This window comes from Sus scrofa, chromosome 6 (assembly GCF_054392235.1).
Source record: "Sus scrofa isolate SSC_HxYL_T2T_F1_AM1 chromosome 6, Sscrofa_HxYL_maternal_Yorkshire_Landrace_v2.0, whole genome shotgun sequence".
Taxonomy (NCBI): Eukaryota; Metazoa; Chordata; class Mammalia; order Artiodactyla; family Suidae; genus Sus; species Sus scrofa.
In genome coordinates this window covers 71,524,919-71,551,492 of record NC_139388.1, presented here as the reverse complement: position 1 = coordinate 71,551,492, position 26,574 = coordinate 71,524,919, and the positions used below count along the sequence as shown (strand labels likewise).

Below are 26,574 nucleotides of genomic sequence, written 5' to 3'. Positions count from 1 at the left end.
TAAATCTTTCCTACTGTGGAAAGACCACTGAAGATATTCTGTTTGTCTTTGGTCCTGGGTAGTTTTACAACCGTGAAATTTTTATTTATCCTGCTTGCAACCAGCTGTGATGCTGAAGGCTGAGTGTTGTGTCTTTTATTGATTATGGGCAAATTCTCAGTCATTCTCTCTTTGAATGTTGTCTTTCCTCCCATTATGTTTATTTTCTCCTGGCATCCCGCTTACTTGTCGATTCATTCATTCACCCGCTAAATATGTGCTGAAGGCCTGTGTGTTGGGGGCTGTCCTAGGCCCTGGGGACATGACGAAGGAACCCGAGCCAAAACCTTCACTTGGGATGTGAAGGGACAGATTCCCTCCTGGGGACCTGAATGATTAGCAGTAGCCACCCGTCGATCTTGTTCAACACCAGACTCTAACTATGATGAAGAATGAAAAGCAGGTACAAGGTTCCCGAAAGATGGGGGCGGATGTATCTTTCACATCTTTAACTTTTTTTTTCCTGTTTTTCTGCAGGGCTTTTTTTTTCCTCCCTTTTTATTGCCACACTTGTGGCATATGAAGTTCCCAGGCTAGGGGTCATATCGGAGCTGTACCTGCCAGCCTAAGCCGCAGCCACAGCACTGCCAGACCCAAGCTGCATCTGTGACCTACACTGCGGCTTGTGGAAAGTCCAGATCCTTAACCCACTGAGTGAAGTCAGGGACGGAAGCTGCGTCCTCACGGACACTATGTAGGGTTCTTAACCCACTGAACCACAGTGGGAACTCCTCCGCAGGGATTTTTGAGTCATCCTCAGCTGTAGCTTCAGTTTCTACTTTTTTTTTTTTTTTTTTGGCTTTTTCGGGCTGCACACGTGACATGTAGAAGCTCGTAGGCTAAGGGTTGAATTGGAACTACAGCTGCCAGCCTATGCCACAGCTGCTGCAATGCAGGATCCAAGCCGTGTCTGTGACCTATATTCCAGCTCACAGTAATGCTGGATCCTTAACCCACTGAGCGAGGCCAGGGATTGAACCCTCATCCTCATGGATACTAGTCGGGTTTGTTACCGCGGTGCCACAACAGGACCTGCTCTGCTTTCTTTACACAGCTGTTTTTAACCTATCCTTCTGTATTATTTTTGCTGGTTGTGAAACAAATTTTGCATCAAGCAGTCTGATGCAACACCCATGTATTAGCTCCCAGTGCTGTGGCTCAGAAATCCAGCCTGGCCTGGTGGGGTTTTCTGCCAAGGCACTTGCAGGACTGCAGTCAGGGCACTGGCCGGGCCGAGTTCTGGTCTGGAGGTGTAGGGGGAGAATTCTGCTCCCCAGCTCATTCTTCTCGTTGGCCAACATCAGCTCCTTGGGGTTGGAGGACTGGGGCCCTCTTTCCTTGGGGACCCTCAGCGGGGGGCCATTCTTAGCGCCTGGAACCTGCCCACGTTTTTTGTCTGGGGGCACCAGCAGTGCTGCCCCAGTCCCCCCCCATGCTCCAAATTTTGGAGCTCCTCTTCTGTGACCATTCAGAGAAAACTCTTTTTAAAGGGCCGGTGTGATGAGGCCAGGCCCACCTGCATGGTCTCCATCTTTTAAGGCTACCTGTGCCTCATCACATGGTTCTGAAGACTATGTCCCAGGCTAGTACTTGAGGGCCAGGTGGCCTTGGATGGGATCTTAAAAATTTGCTACAAAGTATTTAAAAGGTTAGTGATTATTTGTTTTTATTTCTAGAGTTTGTATCCGGCTTTTTCTACTTTCCTTTTTTTTTTTTTTGGATTTGTCTTTTCCTATAGATTTTCTTCCTTCTTTTTTCTCGGGTGGGTCCATCTTCATCAGGGGTTGTTTGGATGGTGGGAACCCCTGTCACCTGGGTAGCAGAAATGTCCCCACTCTGGGCTTAGTGGTCTCACTAATGGTCTGGTTGCTCTGGGACCCGTCTTTATGGCACAATTCTGATTCCACGTGGAGTTCCCTAGTGGCTTAGTGGATTAAGGATCTGGCGTTGTCACTGCTGTGGCTCCGGTGGCAGTTGTGGCTCGGGTTTGATCCTTGGCCCAGGAACTTTTGTGTGCTGCGGGCATGGCCAACAAACAAACACACACACACAAAAGTACCAGATTCCACAGCCTGCACCCGCTCTGTTCGGTTTGGACTCTCACTGGGGACCTTCTGCCCCTTGATGCCATGTGGGAGCCAAGCTTCCTCTGCTTGGCTGTGAGCTGGTGGATGGAACTTTCTTTCACAGAGAGCACAGCCGTTGGGAGGTGCTGGTTTATGGTTTCATTTCAGTTCTCTACCTCTTTGGGGCTTGCGGCCTGTCAGGGTGTTGGGACCCAGCTGGCACCCTGGGCCCCTTCCTGCTGTCCACTTAGCCCCTGCCCAGGCCCCCTGCATACGCTTCTCAGGCTTTTAGTTTCTTTTCATTTATGGCACCTGATAATTTCCTTTTCTTTTTCTGAGCTCACCCTTTTTTTTTTTTTTTTGTCCTGCACCCCTAGCATATGGAAATTCCTGGGCCAGGGAGCAAATCCAAGTCACAGTTGCAACCTGTGCCACAGCTGCGGCAACGCCAGATCCTTAACCCCCTGCGCAAGGCCAGGGATTGAACCCGAGTCGTGGTACTGCAGAGACACTGCCGGTCTTGTTGCGCCACCGTGGAAACTCCACTTGTGTGTTTTTTTTAATGTGCTAGGTTTTGCGCGATGTTTCTGGGTGTTTGTAAGGGGTTTTCTGCTAACGAAGCCCTGACATGTTGCCTGAACTTTTAGCCCTCTGCTTACCGCTGCCATCAGAGGCTCTGGGGACTGTGCCGTGAGGCGTTTAGGAGGAGGGTGCGGCTGGGGGAGGGGGGAGAGGTCTCGCCCCCCCCCCCCGCCTCCCCAGAAGACCCTCCTGATGGCACCTGTTGGACTGCTGAGTAAGGCGATGGAGAGGGTTCCGCGCGTGGCTGGAACACGGTTGGAAAGCCACCAGCCTGGGGTTCCCTCTGCCCTTCCCGACCCCTCCTCACTCTGCACATCCTCTGTCCTGCAGAAGAAGTGCTTCCTGAGAAGGAGAAGATCCTGGACAAGCTGGAGCTAAGCCTAATTCACAGCAGAGGCGATGGCAGTGATTTCAGGCCAGGTCTGGGGCTCTCGTGTGCACGCTATTCTGTGTCCCTTGGTCCCACACCAGGCAGCACTGCTGTCCTTGACCATGAGCAGCATTTTCACAAAGCCTTCCCTCGAACCCCCCGCCCTGTTCCCAGGTGGTCCTGACTTGGTGGGGGAGGGGCACTCGGGCCTGGAGCAGCGCCCCCCGCCCCCAGGATGGAGAGGGGGGCTGTTGGCTTGTCTGTTTAAAATTCCTTGGGGCATCTAACCCCTGCGGATGCAGGTGTTTCCCGCTAGCCTTCAGGTCCCCAGTGCTTGGCAGAGTGGGCCCTGGGCAGCGCCTTTGGGGTGGAGGAGTGAAGGCGGGTCTATCCCCCCACAGATGACACCAAGGCTGAGGAGAAGGAGCCCATTGAAACACAGCAGAATGGTGACAAAGAGGAAGATGAGGAGGGGAAGAAGGAGGACAGGAATGGGAAGTTCAAATTCATGTTCAACATTGCGGACGGGGGCTTCACAGGTATGGGGGGCGGGGCCGTGGGCAGAGAGCTGTTGGTGTCACCGGCTTCCTGACCCTGGGTCCCAGGAATCTGGGCAGGTGGTTATTTTATACTAACATGTGAGGGGTTAACAAAAGTCTGTGGTCTGACCTTTCCTGGTAACCCTGGAGCACGGAACCGCTGGGGGCGGGAGATGGTGGGTGGTGAGGGAGATGCTTTCCTAGGCCCGCCTCCGTGAGGGACGGGGGGCACCTCATTCTGCTTCCCCTGGCTGGCTTCCCAGAGCTACACACGCTGTGGCAGAACGAGGAACGTGCCGCTGTGTCCTCGGGGAAAATCTATGACATCTGGCACCGGCGCCATGACTACTGGCTGCTGGCGGGCATCGTGACGTATCCTTGGCCAAGCTGGGCTGGGCAGCATTCTGGTCTGTTCCTCTGTGGACCTCAGGGAGGGATGTGGGGTGAGGGGTCAGGACCCTTCCGTGGCAATGATGGTGGCAAGGACCCTTCCCTGGTGTTGATGGTGACAAGGACCCTTCCCTGGTGACGATGCTGGTGACAGCAGCCATGACCATAGCAGTAGCTTGTGCCTTTATACTCAATACTCACTCCATCCTCACAGCAGTTTTCCAGAAGGGTCACTCCAGTGATCCCCAGTATACACAGGAGGGAATGGCTGCCCAGAGAGCCCAAGTGACTTGCCCAGGGACACCCAGCCCATCCATCTGACCCCACAGCGAATGCTCTAGCTCCTACATGATATAGACGTCACCACCTCCAGGTAGTGACACCTGAGTGCTGCTCCGTGTAGGAGGGCTTTCCTTCCTTCCTTCCTTCCTCAGCTCCGTCTCTACTGATCACCTCCCTCGCGCTGGGCGTGAAGGATGCAGCTACGGTCACAACAGCCCCGATCTCTGTCTGCCTGGAGCTCACATCCTCCTGGGGATACAGATAGAAACACCATCCATTAGTAGAGTGTGGGGTTCCATGGACATGATAAAGGGGGGAGGGGCAAAAGGAGCTTCGGGGGTGGGGGTGGCATTTAATGTGGAGGGGCAGAGAAGGTGGCATTTGAGCACAGCCCTCCCAGAGACGGGACGGGGCCTCACGCTCCCTGGGGGAGCCTCCCGGCAGAGCGACCTTCACGATGCTGTGAGTGGGGCTGGTCGTGACCAGGACTGTTGTATGCAGATCAGGGGACGGCAGACCTTCCCCGGAAGGGGCCAGGCCGTGGATAATTCAGGCTTCGACGCGGACTCGTCCCCTGTGCCATCAGCCACAACACACAAACCAGCAAGCGTGGCCGTGTTCCAGTAAAACTTTCTTTATAAAAACAGGCCACGGCCCGGGCGTGGCCCGTAGGGTGCTGATCGCAGTCATGAGGTCTGGATGCCTGGAGCCAGCCTGCCTAGGTTCAGGGCCTGAGCCTGGCCCTCCCTCCCTCTGGGACCTCGGGCAGGAGCACTTCACGGTGTGTCTGTTCCCTCCTGTCCCCAGCTTCCGGGGGCGGCTGTCCACCCTTGGCACCCCTCAGCTTGCAGCTGCCTCAGCTCAGTCTCGCCTCTGCTATGCCATGCCCTCTTCCCAGGTGTCTGTCTGTCTGTGTCCAGATTCCCTCTTAAGGACGTCACTCACTGGATTGGCATCCACTCTACCCCGGTGTGACCCTTGCTTAATTCAATTACATCTGCGACGTCCCTGTTTCCAGATAAGGTCACAGCCACAGGGGCTTGGGGTTAGAACTTGGACGTTGTTACTGTCTGGACTTGGGGTGAAGGATTAATCCGATGAGGCCTCAGTGCCGGGCCTGGGTCCCTGAGGGTCCTGTTGGTGTCCACTGCCACGTCCCTGCCATCCACAGGCTCATCTTGCAGCCAAGGTTAATGACGGTCCAGGGAGCACAAAGCCAGGGTGCCAAACCCCGGGCTGGTCCCCTCCGCCTGCCCCGTGGCCGGGTTTGCCCTTAACAGTGCCCCACCAGGCACGGCTATGCCCGCTGGCAGGACATCCAGAACGACCCGAGGTACATGATCCTCAACGAGCCCTTCAAGTCTGAGATCCACAAGGGCAACTACCTGGAGATGAAGAACAAGTTCCTGGCCCGCAGGTTCAAGGTCAGTCCTTGGCTTCAAAGTTGGCCTTCGACCACCCAACAGGCTGGGGCTGCAAGAGCGCAGGTTACACCAGGGCCTGGGGCAAAGGAGTGAGCGAGCAGCAGCCCCCTCCCCATATATCTGGATGTGGGCCAGGCCGTCCACGAGGAGTCATTGAGGGAGTTCCCCTTGTGGCTCAGCAGGTTAAGAACCCAACATGATATCTGTGAGGATGTGGGTTTGATCCCTGGCCTTGTTCAGTGGGTTAAGGATCCGGCGTTGCCACAAGCTACGGTGTCAGTTAAAGATGTGGCTTGGCTGTGGCAGAGGCCTGCCGCTGCAGCTCAGATTCAGCCACTAGCCTGGGAATGTCCATGTGCCACAGGTGCTGCCCGAAAAGAAAAAGAAAAAGAAAGGGAGTCATTGAGTCAGTCTGCTAGCAGGTGCTGGGTACTTGCTCTGAGCCAGGCCCCACTGGGCGAGTGTCGCTGCCCTGGGCGACAGGTGCACAGAAGCCAGCTTGGCGGGGACTCTAGGGGTGTGGCCAAGAGGGTGGACTCTAGCTGGGTGGGGCTGTGTCGTCCTCCTCTCCTTCCTGCCAGAGCCCTGGCCTGGGGGGTGGGTGCTGGTGGAGGGGGGCCAGGCCAGCGCTCAGTCTGCCCCCCCCCGCCCCCACCCCCAGCTGCTAGAGCAGGCACTGGTCATCGAGGAGCAGCTCCGGAGGGCCGCGTACCTCAACATGACCCAGGACCCCAACCACCCGGCCATGGCCCTCAACGCCCGCCTGGCCGAGGTGGAGTGCCTTGCCGAGAGCCACCAGCACCTGTCCAAGGAGTCCCTGGCCGGGAACAAGCCTGCCAACGCCGTCCTGCACAAGGGTGAGCGAGCTGGCTCCCTGCAGGCTGGCCCACCCACCTTCCTCCTGCCCAGTGGCTCCTTGGCTGTAGATGGGGACGTGGTGCTGGGGACAGGATGTCAGCCCAGAGGGTGGAGCCTCCAGGCAGACAGGACACTCTGTTGGCCAGTCCCTGCCCTTTCTTACTTGTAGGAAAAGCGCAGCCCTGGCTTCTCTGGCCCTTTTCTGAAGGTCAGCTCCGCGGGGGACAGGCGAGGGGCGGGGAGGTGACCCAGAACGCTGGTTGTAAAGCCCACTCGTGGGGCCCTGACAGCGCGCTTTAAACAGGTTCTCTCCAGCCTCTATAGTGTCTTTAAGTGGTGAGGTGTCTTAATCCCGTTTTAAAGATGCTGATGCTGGTGCTGAGGGAAGTGAAGTAATTGCCCAGGGCCTCCCGGGACTCAGACCTTTGACCCTCTCGCTCCAAGTCTTGAGTGGGTGAGGGGTGGGGGGGCCAAGGCCAAGCTCACCCGAGGGGCCCTGTGCTCTCTGGTCCCCACTGTCTGGCAGAAGTTTCCTGAGGCAGCTCTGCCTGGGAGCGCAGACCCGGTCCCCAGCGGTGGGCAGAGCTGCAGGTCCCTCTGGGAGCTGGGGGAGGGAGGCCCAGTGTGGGTGAGAGTTTCTGGCTCTCATCTCTGCAGCCCTCGGGCCTGGAGAAGCTGCCTGGAAACCGGGCTCTTGTCCAGTTGGCAGGTCTGCTTCACTGGCCGGGAGGCACCCTCTGGTGGTCACTGCCCGGGGCCTGCAGTAACACACCCTTGTAACTAAGCCCCAGCCTGGGCGCCCGCTTCCCAGCTCTGCCCTCCCCTCCCCCTAGTCCTGAACCAGCTCCCCCCTCCCCTCCTCCCCCTAGTCCTGAACCAGCTCCCCCCTCCCCTCCTCCCCCCAGTGCTGAACCAGCTCCCTCCCCCCAGTCCTGAACCAGCTCCGCCCTCCCCTCCCCCTCCCCCAGTCCTGAACCAGTTCCCCCCCTCCCCCCAGTCCTGAGCCAGCTCCACCCTCCCCTCCCCCCAGTCCTGAACCAGCTGGAGGAGCTGCTGAGCGACATGAAGGCGGATGTGACTCGCCTGCCCTCCATGCTGTCCCGCATCCCCCCAGTGGCCGCCCGCCTCCAGATGTCCGAGCGAAGCATCCTGAGCCGCCTGACCAACCGAGCCGGTGACCCCACCATCCAGCAGGTCAGGCTCGGCCCACGCCCTGGGCCTCAGTCCCCTTCCCGCGTGTCCTGGGCGCCCTGGGTTGGGGCTGGGTTGGCGCGGGACCGGGACCTTTAAACCTGAGTCCTTGCCTCCAGGGCGCTTTCGGCTCAGCCCAGATGTACAACAACAACTTTGGGCCCAACTTCCGGGGCCCTGGACCGGGAGGGATTGTCAACTACAACCAGATGCCCCTGGGGCCCTATGTGACCGGTAGGTGCCCGTCAGCTTCCGGGCAGCATGTGCAGGGGCGCCCGCGGGGCCCCGGCCTGCCCCCTGCCGCCCCGGGCAAGCCAAGCTTCCCTCTCTCTGTGACAGATGTCTAGCCGTCCCCGAGACTTCCCTCTGGCGCAGCGCTCGTTTCCAGCAGAGGTAAGGCCGCCCGCGGGCTCCCCACTGGCCCTTGTCCCCTCCCTGGTGTGGTGAGTCAGGCGTGGCCCTGAGTCTTGGGCCTCCTCTGCTTCCTGGGGCCTGGAGGGCCTCGCCCCTCTGCCTTGGGGACCGCTTTGGGCCTCCTGTTTCTTTTCAGGCTTCCAGACCCTTCCCTGGAGGCCAGGGCGCCAACTCGGAGGGGCAGGTGCACGTGGGCGTGTGCCTGTATGTGCACACAAGGCTTTGTGCATGTGTGTCTGTGGCAGGGACTCAGGGACCTCGCCCCCAGGCAGGAACCTTGTCCTCACTGTCCTACCTGCGCTTTCCTGCTGGGTGGTGGGTGGCCCCAGGAAATCGCCTCTCTGTCTCCCCGCTCCCGCTCCCTGCTCCGGACCAAGGACCAGGAGGGTGGCTTGGGGTGTGGGAGGGGTGCGTGTTACTGGCTGGGAGAGGGGCTTATTCCCAAGAAGCCCCCAGTCTGCCCTGGCCTCCTCCCCCTGGCTGACAGCCCCACTGTGCCGTCTGTCCCCGTCAGAACCGCTGCTTCAGCAGTGACCTGTGGCTTGGGTTCAGTTCCTGCCCCGGGAATGTCTGCATGCTGTGGGTGCGGCCATAGACAAAACCAAAACAAACCAAAAAAACCCAGCCACTGCTTCAGGTGGAGGTGTGGGTGGGGCAGTCGCCAGGCTGGCCACCCCTTGGGGCCGCTGCTTCCTGCACTCTGGCTGTGGCCGAGGCTGCGAGGTCTGGGCGAGGGAGCCCCTCTGGTCGCAGGTGACTGGAACAGGTGGGGTTGGGTCCTGCTCCGTGAGGACCGGAACACCTCGCTGTGTGACCCGTGACGGCTTCTTGCAGCCGCACCTGCCGGGGCCCCTGCCCGACCCCCACAGGAGAGAAAAGCTGCCGCCTTTCTAGAGCCGAGCCACCGAGGACAGAAAGGGAAACCGAGGGATGCCATCACGCGGGGACGAGGCCCAGCCTGGCTGGGCCCGACCCAGAAGTGCCACCCAATCCCAATCCAAGTGTTCCGCACGGCGTCACCCCACACCCCACCGGGACGCGGCCTCGGCCGCCTCTGCCAGGACGACCTTCTAGAGATTTCCTTCCTTTGTTCGTCTTCTGCACTTTCCTGTTGAAGACTTGCCCGGGTTTGTCTTGATAAAAGTTGTGTGGCATGTGGAGGAGTCTGACCAGCAGCACTTCCGCCCCCTCTTCCCATGGGCTCCAGACTGGACGGGAAGCTCCTGCCAGCCCCGCCACTGTCCACAGACTCTGCCCGGCTGGGGAGGACGCAGCGCCTGCCCTGGGCGCCCTCGGTGTGACTGCTGGGCTCCGACCCTGGGTCCCCAGTGCCAAGTGGGTCAGGACTGGGGAAGTGCCTGACCTGAGGGCAGAGACCTGGCTAGTGCCCAGGTCAGGCCAGGCCTCTTGTTCTGCCCTTTTCCTGCAGGGCTGGAGACGGCCAGGTGTGCCCTGTCTCCATGGGGGTGTCAGCAGGTGTCTGTCCCTGGCCCAGCGTGTCTCACAGGCCAGACTGTTGTCCCCAGTGGAGGGACCTGCGTGACCGGTCACAGCATGTGCTCGGGGAGGGAGGGGAAGGGCCCGCGTGTGTCGGCCTAGGGGCCACCGGAACCTTTGTCCCAGGGCCTCTGCGGGAAGGGGCTGGCCCTCTGCCGGGTGTGACCTGCCTCCCAGCAGGGAGGGTCACAGCCGCATGGACAGGGGCCAGGAGCGCCTGGTCCTGCTCTGTGCCCTGGGAGGCTCATCACCCCCACCTCCAGTACATGCTCCCTGCGCTGTCTCTTGGCCTCAGACCTGGAGGGAGCAGGCCACCCCCTGGAGCCTGGGCTGATCCCTCCCTGTCCTGTCCCTGGAGGGGCCTCGATGCCAGCACTTGTGGCTGGGGGGCAGGGTCACTGCTGTCCTGGCTGTGTTCTCTGATGGTTTGGAGGAAGCTCTGCTCGGAGGCACGGGATCCACCTGAAGTCCCCTCCTGCCTTCCTGCCTTGTTTCCTGCTAGGAACGCCCGCTGGAAACCTGCCCTCCACCCCCCCACCCCCACCCCCCCCCGTGGGGCTGTCAGGGCCCTGAGCCCCCTGTGTCCGATGCTCCCTCTGGCCCAACCTCGGCCTGGAAGGGATTTCTGAGCTGTGAGCAGAGAGGGGCCTTCCTGGCTTGGATTCTGGGGACAGAATCCTGTCTGAGGGAGAGGAGGGCCAGGCCAGGATTTGGGGGTGTCTTGGGGACACAGGGCGATTGGCCAGCCCTCCCGGAGCCCAGATGTCCTCATCTGTAAATGGCTCTCCTTGAACCCCTGGAGGGCTGGACCCCCAAGGCCGCCTGACCCTGGGCAGCGTGGAGGGCCGCCGGCACGTGGCACACAGGTGTCTAGGACACCCGTGTGGCAGCAGCTGACCTTGCCCTCTGGGCGGGGCAGGGTCATTCCTGTCCCCTGAGGTTCATCCAGGGCTGTGCGCGCACATCTGGTCCTCTAGTCCCCGCCTCCTTGCAAAGGCTCCTGGCTGAGGCCACGGGCAGGGTGACCGCCACAAGCCCCCACCCAGGGCCCTGGGACTCTCCCCTCCTAGACAGGGGGCCAGCCCTGAGGCTGGCCTTGTGGGGACACAGCGGACGGGTCCTGAGCCTCAGGTCGGAAGGCGTCATGATGCAGGACAGGAGTCTGCGTCTCACTGCCCCTTTCTGAGGGCGGCGGTCCCCCCCCCCGCCACCCTCGCTCCCCAGGAAGCTTCCCTCTGTCCCTCTGCCTGCCCATTCCAAGGCCTCGCCAGGCCGCTCTCTGCCCTTCTTCTCCACCAGCCGGAGCCGGGCACCCACTCATGTTCGGCCGGGCCCCTGGCACTGCCTGGTCCAGGAAGGGCTCAGCTTCCCACGGCCAGCACCTGGGAGGCTGGGGACAGGGGGCTGCGGGTGGCTGGGGAGCGGGTTTCTGGTTGACTGGATGGAGAGGTAAAAGGATCCTGAGAATGTGTTCTTGGTTTAGCACGTCTCTCTTGCCGGAAGTCATGGTGGTGGTGGAGGGGGGAGCGGGGCGTCCACTGTCTTTGGCATCTTCAGGCTGCGTTGGGTTTTTGCTGCTGGCAGAACGAGGGTCGTCCTGTGGCAACCAAATCCCAAAGTGCCAGCCCGTATTTTTATTTCCCGCCACCTTATTGTTTAGACCAGTGCCGCGTAGGCTTTCTGTTGAACCACTTTTGGGCCGCGGTCTCGGAAACCACCGCCTGCTGCTGGCTCCCAGGGGACCAGGGGAATTTGGGGGGTGGGACTGTGTCTGGGGGCGTCCCTCACACACGCCTGCCTGCCACTGAAGTCCTGAGACCCCTGGGAGGAGACCTGTCCTGCAGGCCACCTGCAGAAGCCCCTTTGCTTTCTGCAAGTGTGGTCCTGCCCTGCTGGTGCCCACGGCTGGTGCAGGTGCCCGCCCTCCTGCTTGTGGGGGGGTCCCTTCCCAGGCTCCCCTGGGGACTCCCGGCCCAGGTCTGGGGCCAGCCGGGTCTTGCTCCAGGGACACCTGTAGCCCTTGCTCCTGGGTGTCGGGTCCCAGGGAAGTTGGGCCGGGGGGTCGTGTGGTGGGTGGGCTCGGGGACCTGTGAGTGTTCCCAGAGCGGGGTGGCAGGAAAGAGTTTGGGTGGGAGGTGGGGCCTGGGGTCTTGGCCTGGCACCCCTCCCCCCACCTGCCGCTTCCCTATGCTGACCACTGTGTCCGTGGGGGAAGCTGGCTCCCGCCCCATTTTATATTTCTGGAAGTTTACAGGTCGTGGTGCATCAGCCCAAAGTCATTGGCTTGTGTTTTGGGATTTTTTTCTTAGTTTTCAGATTTTTTTTAAACAAAGTATTTTTTTAGATGCGATAACCCAGAAAGGGCCTGTTGGGTGTGTGTGTGTCCTGAACCCCTGAAACTGAGATGGGAGCCCGAGTCTCCTGTGGCTGCTCTGTGCCTGGGGTGCGGGGAGGGTCCCGGCCTCCTGCATTGAGCACGGGAGGATGGGGGGGGGCAGACCCCCACCCAGGCTGGCGTCTGGCCCAGCTGAGAGCCCCTCGCTGGGGACAGCCCCAGGCTTGGTGAGTCGGGAGGGTCCCAGCCGGGGAGCTGGAGCTGGAAGCTGAGGCCCCGTGAGAGGTGACCTGTCCGGCCCCCTGGGAGGATGTGGGAGGCTCAACAGACTGTAACCGACACCATCCCTTTTACTTTGTATTCTGTGTGTGTGTCTTGGTTTTCTGTGTTTTAATAAATCCTTTGGGAAAGGATTGAATTGGGGTGTTTTCCCAACCTTTCGCTCATCAGGGATGGGGGTGGGGGCTGGGGGCTGGGGAGGGATCTGGGGGGATGGGGAGTCAACTGAGGTCACCTCTCACCTGAGCAGATGTGGCCCCAGGAGGTGGAGTGGCTCACTGGGAAGTGGGGGTCACCCCCCAAAGGGTGTGGAAGGGTGGTGCCTGCCCCTCCCGCCTGCACCCTGAAACAGACACCATTGCTCAGAGGAGCACCCAGCTCCCAGGGATAGTGGGCAGGGTTCGCTGGACCCCGAGTTCCATCCCCAGAGGGTGCAGCAGCTTCCCAGCAACCTGTGGTGACATCAGAGAATGTGTGTGTTGGGGGTGGGCACCTCCATCCTCAAATCACTTGGAAGAGATTGGGGGGGGGGGTCTGGTGCCTGGGCTTTACCTTTCCCCAGGGCCCATTTCTCCCAGCAACCCTTGACCCCAGGCTCAGGATTTGGGGGCCCCGGCATGCTGGGCTCTGCAAGTGGCTGCCTCCTCTCCATCCCCCCACTGCCCTTGGCCCGGCCTGGACCCCGAGTGCCCGGCAAAGGAGGGGCGGAAAGGAGCGGACCCCGACGGGCTAGGCTTTATTTTGTCATTCCATAAATACAGTGCTGTGTGTCTGCTGAGCGGCATCTGAAGCGCAAGGTGGAGGGCACCTGCCTATGGGGGGATGCGGTAGCTGAGAGACCGGGGTTGTTAAAAAAAAGGGGAGAGAAAAATAGCACGTTATTTACGCGGGAGAGGAGAGAAGATGGAGCCAGCCCCGCTGTTGTCCTTGGCCCTCAACTATGCCACTGATTTGGGATGAGGAACCGTGGAGGCTCCTGGGTCTTGAGCAAGGAAGACTGGTCCCCCCCAGATCAGGCCCACTTTCTGTGTGACACTCCCAGCCGGACCCCTGCAGCAGACTCCTTTAAGGGGAGGGTGAGAAGCCAAGGGCAGGCAGCTGGGGCTCCAAACCCAGGCTGCCCCTCCAGGGCCTGCCTCTGTCCAGCTCCAGGCTCTGACTGCCCTGGATCCCCCTCCCCCGCCCCCCCTCCAGCCCCCTCCTAAGTTGGGGGTCCCTCCCCCAGGAAGTGGGGCGCCATCTCTTCACACCCACATACAGGGTGCGGGTTGGGGGATGCAGAACGAGGCTGTGGAGGGTGCCCCAGGCCCAGGAAGCCGCTCCAGTCTTGGCGCTGGGCATTTCGGCCTTGGCCGAGCTTAACCCTGAGAGCCCTCATCTCCCTCCGTTTGGGAATTACAGACAATAGGGGCTCGGCCTTCTCCTGTGTGGCTCATGGTGGTGCCTGGGGAGGGGGGGTGGCGGCAGCCCTGGCCCCTCGCTCTGGGACTGCCCGACCCAGAGCACGTGGGCCCTGCCTGAGTGGGCCTGGGGGGAAAGCTGCCCCCCTGCAGCGTCCTGTCCTGGGAGCCAGACCCTTATCCCGTGATGGTGGGAAGTGGCTGGGGACTCCCCCAGGATAGGCTTGCCCCTCCTCCACACCCAAGGGGGATGCTTGCAGGGGTCTGGTCCACAAGGAGGGAGAAGGTTCTAGACTCCAGGTCAGCACAAAGGTCAGGAAGCCGCTTCTCCGGACCTTGTAGCTTTCTTAAAACTGGTTCACAGCCAGGATGGATGGCAGGCCCTCTGAGAATGGCACGGAGGAGCCTCTCTGAAGGGCAAAGCAGGACAGGCAGTGACCACCCAGGGGTGGGGTGGGGGTGTGTCTGGAGCAGGGGACACATAAGCCCCCTACACTGTGGGCTGGGGCACCTGTTCCCCCGCAGCCAGTAAAGGATGGGGTGCTGCTCAGGGCCACGGGGGCCGGGTCTCCTGGCTGCAGGCCACCCCCTCTCCCGCCCCCATCACAGCCACTCAGGGCTGGGCTGCAAAGGGGCTGACAGTTCTGAGGATGCTGCCTTCTCTCCTGGTCCCCAGGCTGTTCTAGGCTGGAGGGGCATATGGAAAAGAACGACCAACCCCAGCCACCCTTGCCTCTTCATGGGGCGCCTAGGGTGTCCTGGGGGCAGCACTGCTGCCCATCTGCCCGCTAACAAGCTCTGAGCACCCCAGACACAGCACCTCATCCTACCTGCTCTGAGGTCTCCAGGGGACACCGCTCCAGGGAGAGGCGCCCCAGGGGTCTTTTCCTAGATTTTGGGGGCTGCTGCTGCCAGGTGTTCACGTCCCCAGCCCCTGGGCACACAGCACAGAAAACCCCAGGGACCCTCCTCACTGAAAGGGTCTAGGCCTGTTCTCTCTGGAGACCCCAAGCCCACCACCCGGGGCAGAGCAGAGGCTGACCACCTGCTGTGAAATCAGCAGCTACGGTCCAGCTGAGCACGAAGGACCCCGGGGCCTCCTGGGACGAGGACTGAGCACCTGGCGGGGAGGGCAGGCGGGGCCTTTGGGGACCTGGGACCTTATCCCCAGGTGCTTCCCTAGCACTCCAGGCTGCTCCCGCATCAGGCTCATCAAGTGTGTGCGAGGAGGAAGCCAGCAGGGCGATGACCTTGAAATCAGACCTCTAGATCTTCGGGGGCGGGGGAGTCCCAAACTGTGGAGTGAATCCCCCAGGATCCCTGCCCCTGCCAGCAAGGGTCGGGGTCGGGGGGGGGGGTCAAGGGACAGTTCGGAAGGCCCCTTGAGACCTGCTGGGGCAGGTGTTGGAGGAGGGGGGTGGGATTGGAGGTCAGGCCCCACACAAAGGACACGGAGCCCTTGGCCAGAGCAGGGCTGAGGGGCCCCAGGAGGAGCCAGATCCGCGTCCCCTTCCCCTCCCCCACACCAGGTGGGGTTCTGGGCAGAGGAGAGGCCAGCTCTGCCTGTCCCCTGGGGCCCCAGCCGGCCTCGGCCTGGCCTGGACTTGAGTCTCCGAGACGGGCGGCCCGTGGCCCGGAGAAAATGTGGTGGTTTCTCGGTGGAGGGTGAGCAGAGGCGGCAGGCTTGGGTGGGACTGTTCGAACGCCTTCAAGTCAATGCTGACTCCCCAGCACGATTGGACGTGGGTCCTGCAAAGCAGCGGGTGGCATGTGGCAGCGACTTCTGAGATTTTTTTTTCCTATTGTTTTGGTGCGTTGTTTTGTTTTTGCTGCAAACCAGACTCTTGACTTGGCTTCAAGACAGCTTAAGCGAGCGAACAGAGACTAGGAGGGGAACGAAACTGTCCAGGCGAATGGCCAGGGTGGTGGTGGTGGGGCTTCTTAGGATCTGTAGTCCTTTTTGCTGTAGGGTTTATTGCCCAAAATACTATCGATCTCGTGGATAGTGGAAGACGACAGTTTTGGAAGAACCTGTGTGTGAAGACAGGAGCTGGTCAGCATCCGCCCTGAGTCAGGCCCGGCCTGCGGACGAGGCGGGGGTGTCACAGAACAGCACCCTATGGGGCCTTCCAGGGACAGATCCCCCTACCCCCATGTCCTCCGCCCACCTCTGTCTGTAGAAATATTTTAGCCAAAGAATATAACCTTAATTGAAGAAGTGAGAAAATGCAAAAACAAGGAAAGTAGTCTAACAGGACAAAATAACAATAGTTTAGCCATCAAGCAAAGTCAGGGACGGAGTTCCCATCGTGGCTCAGTGGTTAACGAATCCGACTAGGAACCATGAGGTGGCCGGTTCGATCCCTGGCCTTGCTTAGTGGGTTAAGGATCCGGCGTTGCCGTGAGCTGTGGTGTAGGTCGCAGACGCGGCTCGGATCTGGTGTAGGCCAGCCGGCTACAGCTCCTATTAGACCCCTATTAGACCCCTAGCTTGGGAACCTCCCTATGCCGTGAATGTGGCCCTAAAAAGGCAAAAGACAGAAAAAAAAAAAAAAAAAAAAAAGTTTCTGAGCCACATCCTTGGAGCTGTTGTGCAGAGACTGAGACCCCCATCAGGTGGAAGAAGTTAACGAGGGGGATGGTCCGACTGCAGCCAGGACATAAGCTGCTCTGTGTCACACAATTCCGAGCACTGGACTCAAGGAAACGGGAGTCATGCGACCCTGGAGTCCGGGATTCACTGTACTTCAAACAGCCAAGGTGAGGCTGATCGGGTCATCGTGTGACCAGCTTCAGGAGGACTGTCCTAACTAACCATGTGCTATTCTGTACTCAGACCTCCCTCCACCCCTGAAAAGCGCTCCTGAAATTCCCCCTTAAAAACTCCTGCCCCTGGAGTTCCTGCTGTGGCACAGTGGGTTAAGAACCCGACTGCAGCAGCTCAGGTCGCTGCAGAGGTGTGGGTTCCATCCCTGGCCTGGTACAGTGGGTTAAAGGATCCAGCGTTGCCACAGCCATGGCTCGGATTCAACCCCTAAGCTGGAAACTTCTATATGCTGCGGGTGTGGCCATAAAACCCCCCAAACCAAAAAACCCTGAAAATTCCTGCCCCCGAAGTGATGACAGGGGGTTGGTTTTTGGAGAGAGGTCACCTCTCCGAGGCCCATCTTGCTCCCACTTCATGTGGCTCCAGTGAGGAATAGAAGGGGCCACGCTGCTTTCGTTTTCCAGAAGGCCTGGCCAGAGGAAGCCTGTGCAAAACCTCCCCTAGCTCACAGCTCACTCAGCCACCACCGAAGTCCTTAGTGGGCGAGCCGTGCCCCCCAGACCTGCCCACAGGCTGAGCACATCTCCTGCCACCCCTCTGTTCCAGGCCCTCTGGGCTCTGGCCCACTTTGTGCTATTGCATCAGCCTGGAACATTCTTCCCCGAGTATCTCATCCTTTAAGCCCTCCCACCTGTCACTTTCTCAGCCAGCCTACGTTGCAGCACTCTTCAACCTGGGTCCACTGGCTCCCCCCTCCCCACCCCCGCTGGACACCGCTGGCCTTGCTCTGGGTTTCTTTCCCAACGTGCTGACCACGCTCTCACAATTATTCTAATCTCCTTTTTCTCACATTTGGTTACCGTCTGTTTCAGCTAGAAAGCCAGCTCTTTAAGAGCAGGGCCCTTCGGTGGCTCACAGACGTAGCCCAGCCCAGGTGCCTAGCACAGTGCCTGGCACACAGGAGGTACTGAGTGAGAACACGCTGGATGGATGAGCATCTTTTTCTCTTTTTGACTGTGCGTGCGGCATGTGGAAATTCCGAGGCCAGAGATCGAACCCCTGCCACAGCAGTGACCCAAGCTGCTGCGGTGACAATGCCAGATCCTTGACCCACTGTGCCACAGGAGAACTCCTGTGCTGGACAGACGACTGGCTGGGCCCTGGAGCTCTGCCCAGGGCCTGGGAGGCTGGTGCCCGGTGGCCCCCACTCACCTGAATTGCTCCAATGTTTTCCATCAGCTGGTCTGCGCTGGAAGCACCCAGGAGCACGGAGCTGACCCCCTCATTCCTCAGGCACCAGGCTAGGGGGCAGCGAGACCAGAGGTGAGGGTAGAACACCCACGGGAGAGCCCTCTCTGCTACTGACCAGCCCAACAGGATCAGAGAGTCCCAGCTTCCCGGTCAGGGGGCTGAGGGTGCCTGGCAAGCCAGGGGCTCAGCAGTGCTGGGGGCACCCTGGCACCAACTATCCCCAGTGGAGAGATGGCCCAGGTGCTCAGGGACCCCTGCCCATCCCCTCCCCACGAATGCGGGAGCCCAGGAGCCACGGCTGGCCGAGGGAGGGGGTGGCCCAGGTGCTCGAGGCCTCCTGACGTCCTCCTGGGGGAGCAGTCCCCAGCCCTGTTACCTATGGCCAGCTGCGGGAGGGTGCAGCCCAGGCGCTCGGCGATGGCCTGCAGCTCCTTCAGCTTGGCCTGCTGGCGCCGGCCCTCCTCACTCAGGATCTTGTCCTTCAGCCACTGGTAGCCCTGGTTGTGGGGTGGGGACAGAGCACAGCCCGCAGGTGAGGGCAGGTCACTGGGACCTCTGTGGGCAGATGGCGGATGATTTGTGCCCAGATGGCATGCCCTGACCCTGGCCTAACCAGGTCCTGTGGTGGAGCTGAGGCTGGGCCCCTGACGAGGACAAGGAGGTGGACAAGACGACCTTCCCTTCTCCAGGAGGCCTGGCAGCCCAGGAGGTGTGTCCACAGATCAGGGAGCCCCCGGGGGGCCTGCTGTGGTTGGGGGGAGCGGGTGGGGTGGGCTGTCCTGTCCTCGAACCTGGGCCTGGGGGCGCCAGTGCTGGCTCTGCCCTGGCCTGGTTGGCCTTTCTCAGCCTGCTCCTTTGGCACCAAACCCTGCCACCTGGAGGTCATCCAGAGGCCCCGCGCCTGAGGTGGGAGGGGCGGTCTTGTCCCGGATGGGGACCTCTGAGTGACAGTGAAGAAACTCCGCAGCCCCCAGCCCAGAGGCCTTGGGATGGGCCAGAGAGAGTGTGGGACTGACCACTTGGGGGAGGCATCTCAAATGGCCCTCGGGGACCCAGCCCAGACTGTTCACACTGAACCTGGGTGGAGGCCAGGGGGCCTGGGGAGGGAGGGGCTTCTTCCCTGGGGGATGTCCCACAGGTGGGCAGCCTTTCTAGATATGGGGGGGGTGGTCAGGCCAGCTGGGCCTCTAAGTTCTCATGCCTGCAATCCCCCGCACAAGTCCTGCCCGGCACCGGGGCATCTGTCCAGAGGGCCCATCCCTCGAAATGCCTGTCCCTCCCTGTGCCCTCCCCTGGCCCAGCTGCTCCTTCACCTTCAAGGAGGCTCTCGAGTAGGGCGGGATGCCACTGTCATACTTTCCAGAAACGATGCCGCAGGCCAGAGGGGACCAGGTCATGGCGCCCACTCCTGGGAGAGGAAAGGAAGACAAGGTCAGGCCCGGGACCCCAAGGAGGGCCGGGGAGAGGGGAACCCGGACGGGCTGAGGAGAGGGAGAGGGTGGGGCCAGGGCAGGGGCAGGGGTGGAGCGAGGTAGGGGGAGGGCCGGGGAAATGGGTGGGGCGAATGGAAGCGGAGAGCCGGGCGAGGGGCGGGGCGAGGACGAGGGCGGGGCCCGGCAGGGGCGGGCCCGGGAGATGGGCGGGGCGAATTAAGAGGTGGAGTCGGGTGAGGGGCGGAGCGAGGGAGAGGGCGGGGCCGGACAGGGGAGCCCACCTATTTTGTGGAAGAGCTCTGGCAGCTGCACCTCCACCTTCTCGCGCTGGAACATGTGGTACTCGGCCTGCTCGCAGATGGGCGGGATCAGGTTGAACTGCCGGGCCACGGAGTAGGCCTCCTGTAGAAGGAGAGTGGTCCCTGCCCGTCAGCAGGTCTGGGGGGCCTCCCTGAAAGCAGGGAGAAAACACAAAGGCACCCCCAGGAGATGGCAGCCCCCATCCCCAAGCCGTTCTGGGAGCCTGTTAGGCTGCCCTCTCTGTGAGGCGTGAAAAGTGGGTGCATTGCGGGACTCCAAGGCTAAAGGGATTTGGGGGGAAAGCACCAGGAGTGAGCATCAGGAGTGAGGCTTGGGTTCTGGCACTTATTGGCCAGGTGGTCTTGGGCAAGGGGCTCACCCCTCCGTGCCTCAGTTCCCCTTCTGTTCAAGAGGGTCAAATGAGCCAGCGGTGCTGGCAGCACTCAGGACAGTGCCTGCCCAATGTCCACGGTTTTAACATGATTGTCACTCTAGTGCCTGGACCCAGGATGATGGCAGTGGCAGAAAACCCTCGGTCAGGAGCAGGGAGTGGCTGGCCTCAGCCTGGTTCTGGGACTTGGAGCTCAAGGCCTCCACTCTGCAGACCAGATGGGCGTGGGCTCCCGGAAGCCCGTCTGCCAGCCCAAGAGGCCCTTTCCCCTTTGGTCTGAGACTCAGCTTTCACATCTGTAGAGTGGGGATAAGATGCTGAGCTTAGCGTGTTTTGTGCTGGCCCTGGGCAGCTTCAGAAAAATGACAAATTGATCATTAATGCCACAAACACCAAAGGCTGATTGATCCTGTGGCCTTCTAGAGTGGTATTTAACTGGAAATGAAAAACTTACTTAATATATTTTTTAAATGAATCGGAAATCGGGGCTCACTAGAGGAGAAACCCCTTCCCCAGGATGTCAGGACTTGGGAAATTCTGGGAGGTGGGCCATGGGAAGGGCTGAGGCTGGGAGAAAGCCTGGAGGCAGGGGTGAGGGGCTCAGCCTGAAAGACACAGTCCCCAGGCCCCTGCCTGCCCCCCACCAACCAGCTGCCTTGCCTGCCTCTGAGGAGCCACCCTGCTGACCCTTCTGAGAGACCCCAGAAATGTCATGAAACATCTGTCACCCTCAGCTTCTGATGGCTCCCGTGGAGGGAAATGACACGGAAAGGAGATGCTTTCTTGAAAGTGCTGGTGAGGGGGAAGCCCAGGCTCTGAGCTGTGTGACCCTGGGCATGTACTTAACCTCTCTGTGCCTCAGTGTCCACATCTGAAAACAGGATGAAAGCAGCACTCACCTCACACAGCGTTGTGAGGATTAAATGGGAGTTAGTTCACACGAAGCCCTCAAGTCCGAGGGCACTGGGAACATCGTGAGAGCTCAGCTGGCCCTGGCACCATGCTGAGTGCTGGCTGAACTCCAGGACCTCAGCTAAGAGCATCACACCTGTTCTCTCAGGTAATCCTCACAACGGCCTCTTGCGGGGCGGGTCGCCCCAGCAGTCCTGTTCTACAGGCAGGGAAACCGAAGCTCAGAGAGGTGAAGCCATCAGTCCGTGGCCATGCAGTGCTGGGACTCAAGCCAATGCTCCAGTCTGCAAGGCCTGCAGACCTCATTGTCACATGGCACCTTCCTGACGCTCCCCCAAGTACCCAGGTATCTGCGTGACACTGGGGGTCTTCATGCTCAGAGGGGGGCCCGGGAGCCCAGCCCGTGGACACACACACGAAGAGGTCGGCGTACCATGATCTCCATGGAGCTCCAGCGTGACGTGCCCCAATACATGGCCATCCCCTGGTTGATGACGTGGGTCATGGCGCGCACCGTCTCTGTCACGAGAGAAGGGGACACCGCAGGTGGAGGGGGCGGCCAGGAGCATGGGGCCCGGCCTGGGGACATTCTGCAAATACAGGCGGGCGCCGGGAGGGGACAGAGGGTGCTGCCAAGACGGCTTGCAAGCAGTGGGCTTCCTGGCTCCGGAGTCGGGGGTGGCAGGGGTTTTCTGGGACGACAGAAACAAGCGAGCTGCCAACCAAGAAGCTGGTCTTGAAAACCATGTCCCAAAATAGTTATAGGTCTTAAGGAGTCTTTGAAAAATGGGTTATGGATGGCTTGAGATGTTTCCATGGCAGGTTAGAGGGATGGGGCGACATCAAAGAATGTGAGTCTAGACTCTAGAATGGGGGGGTGGTTGGCAATTTGGGGAAGAATTGGGGACCCTGCTCTTCCAGATTAAGGTTACGATCCGAAGGACAGACGGCAATGGGGAGTAAACACAATTTTTGCCCCTATCTAGTCTCCTACTTGGGGCTCTTCCAGATTCTCACTGGGGTCTGGAGAATTACATGGAGAGGTGACAACGGTATCTATAGGGACAAAGGTATGGAGTCCTGGGTTGTCCCAGAGGGTGGGGGCTTCAAGGTGGAGCTCCCTTCACACCCAGATGAGCAGGCAGTGGACATGGAAAGCCCTGTTTGGACCACGCCTCGGCTTCTTGGACCCGCCCAGCATTCAGCAAGGGACCTTCTCCCCATCTACACTGTGGCTGAGTCTCAAAAAAGTCCCAGTTGCCCCCTAGGCTATTTCAGCTCCATGGGGATATTGAGGTTTTTTTTGAAATGGAACCTGGCCTCAAGTTTCAAGTGTCTCCTAGCTTTGCGGGGTGATGGGCTACCTGGTCAGATCACCTTCAGCTTCCAGACTGTGCTGGCAAGTTCGTCTGCTCAAGGCAGCCTCAGAAGTATGGCTGAGGAACAAGTGTTCCCAAGAACAAACCCTGTACCCTGAAAGTCCCCATCTCTCCTGAAGTGGCCTCTGACATGGGGCGGCTGAGGTCCCCGAAGATGGCGGGGGTGGAGGGGAGGAGGGGCCATGGGGGTCTCTTCCGAGAGCTCCATTGGGGAGTGGTCCAAGCCCGGTGGGAACCTTCTCTGGCAGAGAGCGGCACCTCTGTTTTGGGGCATCCCTTCCCACCCATCCTGGGTCCCTGAGTGCCCCTTTGCCAAGATACCCTCTTTCAGTAGAAAGTTAAGGTGGCTGGGGCTTCTAGGGTGGTGGTCTCGGTGGGCTCGCCCAGGACCCCTGAAATATCATGCCTCGGCTTCCACACCTGTGGGCCAAGCCTGCCTTCGCCTTCCTTCCAAGGGCAGGGACTAGGCTCATCTCCGCTCATCCCAGGGAACCTGGCTCCCCCTCCCCCCAACCTAGGGCCACCAGCAGGGCCCCCACTTTAACGGCTCGATGGGAGGGAGGGCAGCTCCTGGCTGGAATGTTGAGGGTCCCAGGAAAAGGACTCTGGCCACACGGGAACCTGGCGCCCAGGCTCCCAGCCTGGCCGTCTTTGTTGGAGTCTTTAGAAACCCTCCTGGGGGAGCCTGTGACCACGCAGCATCACTGCCCAGTTCCTTTCAGCCAAGGCGCAGGGCCACATGCCCGGGGAGAGGGAAGCAGACACCCCCGTTGGGCATCCTGGCTCCCTGGAGAGCAGCTCTCTCCTGACCCCCCTTCCGTGCAGAGAGGGGAGTCCAGCGGGAGCCTGGGGACCAAGATGGATAGGGCAGGAGCCTGTGACAGCCTGGGCTGGCCTGAGAGGGCCCGAGTCCTGCACAGAGGCTCCTGGGTGCCTCGAGGGTCCTAGGCAGTGGCAGGCTGTGCATGGAGCCCATACAGGAGAATTTGTGTTTCTGGCCCAGCCTGAGGTCAGTGGCCTCAGGAACAGGGACAATTAGGGGCAATTGTCTACCTCAATATTTAATGTTGTTGAACAGAAGCAGGATGACCAATCCTTCCAGCTGCTGCCAAAAACCCATGGCATCTGCTGTCGCGTCACAAATAATACATGGGAGGGGTCAGGTGGCAGAGCCAGTTGGCAGGCAGGAGCCCTTCCATCCTGGAACACAGCTTGGTTCTCAGGGAGAACAAGGCTGGCCCTGGGGGTGGGGGTGCAGGGCCTTCAGCTTAGGGGCCTGGCAGAGACTCCTGCATGGCCAGAGGCTGCCCCTGGTCTCGGTGTTTCCCCAGGAGGAAAATGACTGCATTTCCAGGGAGCACTCCAGATGCGGGGCAAGGGCTGAGAGGGTCAGGAGGTGGCCCGCCGGCCCAGGGGACAGGAGCACCACGCGCAGCGGGGGGGCGGGGCGGCCGGATGCTGGTGTGTTTGCTCTTGGTTTGAGGAGGGAACTTAGCAAACTGGGGACCACGGAGAAGTTAAAACCTGCTGGGGGCCAGTGTTCTGGGGTCCCCGAGGTGGTCGCTCCTGGGGGAACCTGGTCTCCCCAGCCCCCTCCCAGACTATCTGGGGGTCAAGGTTTCAGGCGCTGATCACAGGCATCCCCGAGTTAAGACAAAGCCCCTGCAGACAGAGGCCCCCTTGGATCACGGATCGTGGCAATGCAAGGCGGGCAGGAGGGGGTGCATGCACGGGAGGGCGGAGGAATGAGGTGACAGCGTGGACTGGGAGGGGACGGGGGGGGGCGGCTCCACGCGGATTTGCTTTTCTTCACTTGCAAGGTGTTCCCCACTGGGCCCTGATTTCTCCTCTGTGCATTTTATGGAGAAGTTTGTCACGGGGGCGGTGGGGAGAGAATCTGTAAACAAAACACTGTCTCATAAAATGCAGCTCTGGACACAGAGGTCAACGGTCAGGCCGAGGGTACTGTGTACCTTCTATGATGAATGTCCTTGACTTGGACGAACTAAATGGATCCCCTGGTGGTAAAAGAAAGATCGAAAGAAACCAGAGTTCACAGCTGCGGGAACGCGGAGGGGTGACGTCCAACAGAGGGGATGGGGCGGAGGCGTAAACCACTTCCTGCCGAATACTCTTGTGATTAAAAAAAAAAGCCCACACACGCACGCGCGTGCACACACGCACACATACACACACACAGGTGCATTATATGTATATATACATGTGTACATATATCATATACATAAATAAATGAAGGAAAAGGTAACTTGAACACCACTGAATTTCCAAGGCCCCGAAGCAGCAGAACGCAAATGAGAAGATGCTCAGAGCAGGAAGCCGGAGATGGGCAGGCCCGAGAGTGCAGGAGTCAAAGAATACAGAAGCGCCCAAGAAACCAAAACTGATTTTCAAAGCATTGCGTGTTTTTTTGTTTGCTTTTTCCTCGAAGTAGCTATTTATTCCCCAGAGCAAAAGGCCCTGGAAGCCTTCCAGGGGAACCTGGAACGTGATTGAAAAGAACCAAAAAGAAGGCAGGGGTTGCAAAGTCATTCATGTGACTTTGTTTAGCTCACACGGCAGGCAGCTTGAACCCAGGAGCGGGGGGGGGGGACCCAGAGCAAGGACCAGACTCACCTGGGGGGATGACCAGAGGCTGGGCTCAGGCCTCTCTCCCTCCCAACCCCAGGAAGCCTCCCCCAACCCCTCAATTCCCCATCCCCCGCCCCGCAGTCCCTGGACCCTCAGGTTCAGCACCTACTGTGCGTTGGAACAGTGATGCTTGGGCTGGCGGAGGCCTCCCGGGAGAACATACCTTCCATGGGCGTGTTGGGGTCCGGGCGGTTGGCGAACACCACGTCCACATACTCCAACTGCAGCCGCTCCAGGGAGGCTTTCAGACCTGGGGGGAGGAGGCGGGAGGGGCCGTGACCATCTTCACAGACATTTTGGGGTCCTCACCTGCGCGCGCGTGTGGCTCAGGGAGCAAGACGTAAGGCCCCTGGCATGGGGGCTGTGGACGGCGGGGCACACGTGTGGGCACGTGCCACCGAGGTGGAGAAGAGCCACGAGAGAAGAAGCGGGCACTCCCCAGAGCCAAATGTCCTATGTCTGAATGGGGGGGACCCCTTTTAGAGTGGCCTGGGGGGTGAGTGGGAGGAAAGCCACATGCACCATCTGGAGCTTCAAAGGCCAGTGATGCCCGAAGCCCACAGGTGCTTGGCAGCGGTTCCCAATTCAGAAGTGCCAGGTGGGGGGGCAGCAAGCCCCCTTAATTGTTTGATTTTTTAATGGAGCGACGCTATTTCCTTGATGAAAATGGATATGGGGAGGAAAGGCACGGAGATGACAAAAATCAGGGTAAGTGGGCTGTCCGGGCTTCTGCAGGGTTTGTCTGTATTTCCAGTAACCCCGGGGGGGGGGCGCTCTTACCACCCCCATTTTACAGACACTGCCACAGACTCTCACTCAAGGTCACCCGGTGGGCACAGCGCCCAGCTTGGGTTGAAACCCAGGCCTGTCCGTGTCTTTCCAGGGTGATGCGGGACCAGCCCACCCCGCCCCGCCCCCTCCCTCCCGTCACCCCGCGTGAGCCTGGGTGAACCAGGGCACGAGGTGTCATCAGGCCCTGAGTTTATAGCATTGGCGGGGGCAGGGCAACCTGGTTCCTCCACTTTGGCATCCACGGGAGGAGGGTGTGGGTTTCGGGGGCTGTGTGGAGCCAGGGCCCCCCTTACCTTCTATGATGTGCTTCCGGGAAAGGCCCCTCTCGGTCTCCGCTCTGCAAAACAGGCAACAAGGTGCGTGATGTTGCAAACGCAGTTTGGGGGAAAAGGGTTAGGACGCAAGGCTGGGACAAAAGCAGGTCAGCGCACGCCACCTGCAGTCTGATTCCACGTTGGGGATAAAACCAAGAGACTGGGAGGGTTTGCTCACGGAGAAGGCCTGGCGGAGCTGCGCTGCTCCCCTGGCATGCTGGGGAGGTGGGGTGGCCATGGGGGATGGAGTCCTCTCTTGTTCAATCTTTTCTCTGGCTTGGTATTTCCCCCCCCCCCCTGCCGTTTTTTCTTTTGGCCACACCTGTGGCATGCAGAAGTGTCCCAGCTAGGGATCTAACCTGAGCCACAGCAGTGACAACGCTGGGTCCTTAATCCACTAGGCCACCAGGGAACTCCTGGCTTGTGTTTTTTAAAAATTAAAAATGAACCAGGAGTTCCCCTTGTGGCGCAGTGGAAACGAATCTGACTAGGAACCATGACATTGTGGGTTCGATCCCTGGCCTTACTCAGTGGGTTAAGGATCCGGTGTTGCCGTGAAATGTGGTGTAGGTTGAAGATGTGGCTTTGATCCTATGTTGCTGTGGCTGTGGTGTAGGCCAACAGATGCAGCTTCGACTTGACTTCTAGCCTGGGAACTTCCATATGCTGCACGTGTGGTCCTAAAAAGCAAAAAAAAAAAAAAAAAAAAAAAAAAAAAGT

At 59.8% G+C, this 26,574-nt stretch overlaps 2 protein-coding genes across 15 annotated transcripts in view; one reads left to right on the top strand and one right to left on the bottom strand.

Moving 5' to 3' along the window:
- The window catches only part of CHD5 (chromodomain helicase DNA binding protein 5), a 69,564-nt gene extending 57,164 nt beyond the window's left edge, over positions 1-12,400 (top strand). For 2 of the 5 annotated variants that reach the window (XM_084962643.1, XM_021095237.2), the window contains exons 34-42: positions 3,018-3,107; positions 3,459-3,596; positions 3,860-3,968; positions 5,560-5,692; positions 6,354-6,549; positions 7,581-7,744; positions 7,861-7,975; positions 8,081-8,134; positions 8,990-12,400. In XM_084962643.1, coding sequence (XP_084818769.1) covers positions 3,018-3,107; positions 3,459-3,596; positions 3,860-3,968; positions 5,560-5,692; positions 6,354-6,549; positions 7,581-7,744; positions 7,861-7,975; positions 8,081-8,088 — 953 coding nt within the window. In that variant the 3' untranslated portion in view covers positions 8,089-8,134; positions 8,990-12,400. The other 3 variants (XM_084962644.1, XM_021095238.2, XM_084962645.1) reach the window with 2 other exon arrangements.
- Positions 12,401-12,977: 577 nt separating this feature from the next.
- Positions 12,978-26,574, bottom strand: part of KCNAB2 (potassium voltage-gated channel subfamily A regulatory beta subunit 2) — an 88,547-nt gene continuing 74,950 nt past the window's right edge. For 5 of the 10 annotated variants that reach the window (XM_021095244.2, XM_021095245.2, XM_084962723.1 and 2 more), the window contains 8 exons: positions 25,834-25,877; positions 24,912-24,998; positions 21,154-21,239; positions 19,399-19,519; positions 18,998-19,092; positions 18,061-18,181; positions 17,646-17,734; positions 12,978-15,697 (listed from right to left, as the gene is read on the bottom strand). In XM_021095244.2, the coding sequence (XP_020950903.1) occupies positions 15,608-15,697; positions 17,646-17,734; positions 18,061-18,181; positions 18,998-19,092; positions 19,399-19,519; positions 21,154-21,239; positions 24,912-24,998; positions 25,834-25,877 (733 nt within the window). In that variant the 3' untranslated portion in view covers positions 12,978-15,607. Of the gene's footprint in view, positions 15,698-17,645; positions 17,735-18,060; positions 18,182-18,997; positions 19,093-19,398; positions 19,520-21,153; positions 21,240-24,072; positions 24,118-24,911; positions 24,999-25,833; positions 25,878-26,574 lie in introns of all 10 variants that reach the window. The other 5 variants (XM_021095239.2, XM_021095242.2, XM_021095240.2 and 2 more) reach the window with 2 other exon arrangements.